At 38.8% G+C, this 6000-nt stretch overlaps 1 protein-coding gene across 2 annotated transcripts in view; it reads right to left on the bottom strand.

Moving 5' to 3' along the window:
* Window positions 1-1244: 1244 nt before the first annotated feature.
* The window catches only part of BAG4 (BAG cochaperone 4), a 37881-nt gene continuing 33125 nt past the window's right edge, over window positions 1245-6000 (bottom strand). For both annotated transcript variants that reach the window (XM_036297442.1, XM_036297443.1), the window contains 3 exons: window positions 5286-5540; window positions 3389-3643; window positions 1245-2715 (listed from right to left, as the gene is read on the bottom strand). In XM_036297442.1, coding sequence (XP_036153335.1) covers window positions 2230-2715; window positions 3389-3643; window positions 5286-5540 — 996 coding nt within the window. In that variant the 3' untranslated portion in view covers window positions 1245-2229. The remainder of the gene's footprint in view (window positions 2716-3388; window positions 3644-5285; window positions 5541-6000) is intronic.

Here is a 6000-nt window from a genome sequence, read left to right as displayed (position 1 = left end):
ATTTTTACAACTCTTCAGGTCTAAAATTATCTGAAAATTAAAAAAATAACTTAAAAAACATACACACATATGTATATATGTGCATAATATATATGTATATATGCATAAATAAGGACAATGCAAATTGCTATCTTGGGCACTCAGTTAAATAGTAGTGTTCTCTCCTGAATTGGTCATTGTCTCACTGGTTTATGTTAACTTAGCTTTAAGGGTCTCCCCCTTCTAAATTTTGTTTCAAGTACAGTTTTCTAATTTTCATTAAAAAGACTTTTTAAAAATTCCTATATTAGACCGAAAATAAAAATCCTAGAATAATATTATCACATTACCTCATAAAATCACTCATCCCAACCATAAGACCCAGTCATTATTTTTACTCCATTTCTTCTTATAATCAATTATGTTTCTACTAGAGGTCCGGTGCATGAAATTCGTGCACTGGGGGGGGGGGGCGCGCGCTCTCAGCCTGGCCAGAGCCCTTGCGGGATGTCCGACTGCCAGCTTAGCTAAGGACTGACATCCTTAGCGCTGCTGCGGAGGCGGGAAAGGCTCCTGCCACCGCCGCTGCACTCACCAGCTATGAACCCAGCTTCTGGCTGAGCAGCATTCCCCCTGTGGGAGCGCAATGACCACCAGGGAGCAGCTCCTGCACTGAGCATCTGCCCCCTGGTGGTCAGTGTGTGTCATAGCGACCGGTCGTTCCTCCGTTTGGTCAATTTGCATATTAGCCTTTTATTATATAGGAGGATTGGCTTTGTATTTTTTTTAATAAGAAGAGGAGATGGCTAACAGATTTATTGTCATTAATAGGCCTGGCAGTCTAGGAAAAAAACATTATCACTTGGATATCTTAAGAAACAGCTGTTTTTCCAATAACAGATACTGTTTACTAGAAGTCACTTCAGGTGTGAAAAGTAAATTATTTACCTAAGTCTTCTATACAATAGCATAGAACTACCCAAGCAAGCACAGCTAAGATCCTTTCAATATTCCTTCCTTAAATTTGGCTATATAATGATTGTTCTTAATGGTAATAAGCATCATTTTATAAAACAGGCAATACTTTCTATGCAATTTATTCTAGAGAAATAAACATCAAATATACTTTTAAAAAAAATAATATTTCCCACTCTCACTATGGCTGATTCATTCCCTGAGCATGAATGAATTCTCTTTTACCCTCATTGTTTTTTAATATAAACTGAACTGAAATCTGCTTGTAGGGATCTTGATGGTGAAACTAATTTTTTAGATGGAGAACAGCATTTCCAAATAGTTTATTACTTTTACAGTTATTTCTACCCACTGTGGCATTTAATTTTTCATGTACCTATCACAATGCTGTATATGGAAGCAGCACTAGTAAAAAGATAATTAAGGGGAGGAAATGGACATTTTAAAGTGTATCTTTATCCAAATACAATGAAAGAGCAAAAAAGAAAAATTGGCCACAAACATTTTCATTTCTATGCCCGTGCCATTTCCAAATCGCCTTCTGCTATTAACATGAAAAGTAGAAGTGGTAAAACTCTAACCTAATGATCTATACAAAAAAGGAGACAATTTACCTCAGAAACTCACTACACATTGCAATATATTCAAATGGTGAAAAGATATAAATTCATTCAGAAATACCATACTATCTGGCTGTCAATATAGTCTCTTGAATAATTATATTAAACATATTACTACAAAATGTACCAAGAAGTAGAGAAGAATACTATATTTGTGAACTGCAATAACAAAACAAAACAGAGGTCCCACAAGGCTAAAGTCCAAGCTGTAATTACACGTGACGTATATGCTGAAAGCAGTCATAATGTACAAAAATGTGACAAGTAATCCAGATGTTTTAAAAAACCTGTTTGTCTCAGATTATATCCAGTCTCATCTGGTAGGTTTCTGATAAGCCTGTTACATAAAGTGTATTTCCCTCCTGCTGATAAGAAACAGCTTGCAGATATCCATAAATCTCTTAAGAAGTGAGCCTACTTTGCAATATTGGTAACTCTATAGTTCCCTATTACATTCATTGGTCTGAAAACTGAAAACGAGTCATAACGAAAATGTTTTTCCAAGTCCTTTACCAGTTCTTCAAGTTTTAAATCAAAAGAAAGTTGGAATGTATTGCTTCTTGTCATCAACAGGCATTTCAAAAAGAGGGTAAATAACCAAAATCAGGAGTATTGGTCAAGTTAGTAACAGGCTTCCCTTTTCTTCTAAATCTTTTCATAATCCTTTTTTTTCCAATTTTTCCAGTATCGCCTGGATTTTACAAACAGCCTCTTTCCTGGCCTGTCGGACAGAGTCCTGGCCCCCAGTTTCAACTGAATCCAGTTCCAAAAGTTCCTTGGTTAGCATCTCTTCCAGAAGCCAGTATGCTTTGTCTGTCTTTTTTCCTATGAACTCTTCTACTTCTTGCTCAAGATATTGGACTTTCTCCATCACTTGTATGATTTTTTTAATACTTGGGGGAGTACCTTCATCTGAAGGCAAACACTCTTCAGGAACATTATTACTTTGCTCTTGATTGCTGGGCTGTTCATTGGTGGTGTTGCCATACAGCTGAGGCTCCGCACTATACTGGACTTGGGTATCCAAATGATCTGAATTATCACTGTTCACTGTTCCCGAGGACTCATACTGATGGACATTGCAAGGAAAGTTGTGCCGGTTCATGCCTTGATCTGATTGGCTATAGGGGTATGAGGAATCCTTGAGGTGGGAGGGCAAAGAGGGGGGAAAAAGCTGTTTTAATGGGAATCCATCAACACCATATTTGTTAGCCCAGATCTTTCACCTGATCAGGAAGGTACATGAAAAGATTCCCCACCAATTAAACTGGACCTCCCTCCTTAATGATTTGAGAAAAACACAGCCCTAAAAAGATAAAAGGGAGTGCTCTGTCAAGAAAAAGGCAGAGAATTCCTGAGTATAATGGCAGGAATCTACTGGGTAGTTCATCATGAACAACTCATAATCTACCCTTACTACCTCACAATCCACTGAGTGACATAATAAATAGAAATTAGTTTTGCCCATAAAGAATTAAAACCTTAATGCACATCTTGAAAAACCTATCATATTGGTTTTGTCTTCTGTCTATAGATTGAGGTAATAAAATACAAATCTTTGATTTAATGTTCAGATAATATTACAACAAACAGTAAATGAACTGTCTTTTAGAAAGATGATGTGAACCTAAATCTGCTCTAAAAAAGTCTTTTTTTTTTTTTTTTTTAAGGAAACGGGGCTAGATAAAGCTATAGATAGTAGTCACCAATGTTTAGGAGTTAGTCCCCACTTAACATAGACCAATGTAGAAGAGTTTCATGTTGTGCTTTCTTAACTACCCAAACATCAAAAGAAGAACCTTTCGGTCTCCTACCTTGGGCTGCTGGGGTGGTGGTGATGGAGGTGGCTGAGGAGAGCCACCGCCAGGCCATGGTGAAGTACTTTCACTCATGTAAAGATTCCCAGGTGGTGCTGAGGGCGCAGCTGCAGGCCAGGGGTAACGGGTTCCCATTCCATAAGCATCAGGAGAAGCCCATGAGTCCTCTTGTGGTCGTACAGATGGTCCTGGCTGTGGAACACTACGATTATCATCCCCATAAGGATAATGGGGCAGGGTCATTCCAGGGTTCTAGATTGAAAAGAATGAAATATGCTGGTCATTGCTAAAAAAAATTTTTAAAGTAATGAAAATATTCTCGTATTAACAGATTCTGAGATACTTCCTCTTTCCTTAACAGTATATTTTAGCTACTACTGAGCTAAACTGTAGCATCTCTGTTCAGTTATAGCATATTTTTCCAAGTCTAAAAAGCTTGATTCCAAAGATACTAGGGGCAGATTTGCTGGATGATCAAACTCAGAAGGAATAGGGTCTAAAATTCAATGTCTGAAGCACAACATAAGTCTGCCCCTACATACTGTAAGTAAGTAGACCCATATACTATAAGGAAGCAGAAACAAAGACATATTGAGGATGAAAAAGGCGTCACATACTAAACCTGACAAGCTCAGGGGAGGCCTGCATGGTGGGCCTTACAAACTCAGAGACCGAAAGTAACCACTTGTAATGGTCTGACATGAAAACTTCCTAACTAAGTGAGTCTTGGTGGGTAGTCATGTCCTAAGCCAGTATCTTCCATGACAAGGATCAATCTTTACCTTAACTGAGCCTGTCTATTATCTTTTTGCATTTATGACAACATATCTTTAGAATGTCAGAGTAATCCCCTTTTTCCAGACCCCTCAGGGCACAATCTCGCACCAGAAAACTAGAGCCCAGAACCTCTCATTGTTATCTTGTTCTCTCACCTACTGTCTCTAAGTTCTGAAAGAGCCTACTGTCTCTATGTTCCGGAAAAGTTAACTGTTTACTATCCTGTACTCACCAATGTGAAAAAGTATACGTCTATTCATTTTACTCTTTATCCAACCCCAGAGATTTCCTTTGCTTTCTTCTGCCTCCCTAATTTTCCACCAGTGGATTTCATGTAATGCCAGGAGCCGGTCCATCCTTGCTGTTTCAAGGGACCTGGCATATATGGCATACTGTTCTTAATATGTTTGCTCACCTTCTTGGCACTATGTGTTTTAACCAAGGTCTCCTCTCTGAGAAAGGTTTTTTCCCCAGGTAGGGATTTTCCCCTGAAGTTAGGGAGGGAATAAAACCCCTCAACTAAGTGCCAGGTGGGTAATTAATCACTTTAACTACGAACAATCATGCTTAAACTACATTATCTTTACTCCCTGGAATGGAGATAAGAAATGCCCTAACCTTTGTAATAGAGATTGACAGGATTAAAATCAACTGGTATAAATACGGATGTAACAAGACAATAAACAGCAGAACCTCTCTGGAGATCCAGACCAGAACTTGGCTGGAGATCCTGGCTGGAGATCCTGGCTAGGCTGCTGATCAACTGAACACTGTCTCCATGTCCTTCCTTCTTCGCCGACTCCGTCTACGCCTTTGGGGACCCCTGGACCTGCTGGGGTTGGACCCCGGCATAGTAACCCTCCCTGGGTCTCCTCCTCTGATTCTAATGTATAAAATAAGGTGCAAAACTGCCATTCTCTGAAGCATTTTCTCAATCCACTAAGATTTTGTTTCCTGGCAATTGCTGTCAGTTTGGCTCAAACTCATAAAAATTCTCTACAGGTTTGGACATTTCTTATATTAGCATGTTATAAATTCCTTTTAAAGTGAACAGAGAATAAACATGACATTACTCATGGAATATTAAAAAATACAAACCCAACAGAAAAATGCTCACCTGTGGTGCAGGATATCCTGGAACCTGCGCCCTAAGAGGAGGTGCTTCAGCTTGGCAGTCCTGCTGGGGATACATCCAACGAGAGACTGGGGTTGGGCTGTTGCCAGGTGAACGGTAAGTGCTTGGAACCTCTGTGGAGTAATTGGTCTGAGAATATCCAGGTGTGTAATAAGTCCCAGAGTATGAGGCAGTATTTGCCCCAGGGCCAGTGGGGTATTGTGGGCCATATGCTCCATTTGTATAAGAATTCAAACTCTGTAAATAAAGCAAAGTTTTGAGAAAAAAAGATGAGTCAGAGTTGAAATGCACTGAATTATTGCTCAACTTTGAAAACTTTGGGAAGAGATCAGCAACTAATGAAAATATCAACTACTAAGCAATCTTCAAAGCATTCTTTCATATATTATAACCACATATCATATATTAAACTCAGACTATCATTGTAGAGTCTGTGTCATAATAATGGGAGTATATTGAGATGATATGCCTTAGAGCAGTGCTTCCATTCTGAACATTTCCATAGGTATACCTAACAATTAGATCCTATGGCAGAGAACTTGTACTCACAAACTGGGGAGGGGATTCTGGGAAATGTGGGAGAGTGGCTAGAGAAAAAAATAAAATAATCATGATACAATAGAAAGAAAAAAAAACTACAGAGATAGACCTAGTTCTGCCAGAGGCTCTGTGTATATATAAGATCATAAACTTATCT

Source organism: Myotis myotis, unplaced genomic scaffold (genome assembly GCF_014108235.1).
Source record: "Myotis myotis isolate mMyoMyo1 unplaced genomic scaffold, mMyoMyo1.p scaffold_m19_p_3, whole genome shotgun sequence".
In the NCBI taxonomy this organism is placed as follows: Eukaryota; Metazoa; Chordata; class Mammalia; order Chiroptera; family Vespertilionidae; genus Myotis; species Myotis myotis.
This window is presented reverse-complemented; position numbering and strand designations above follow the sequence as displayed.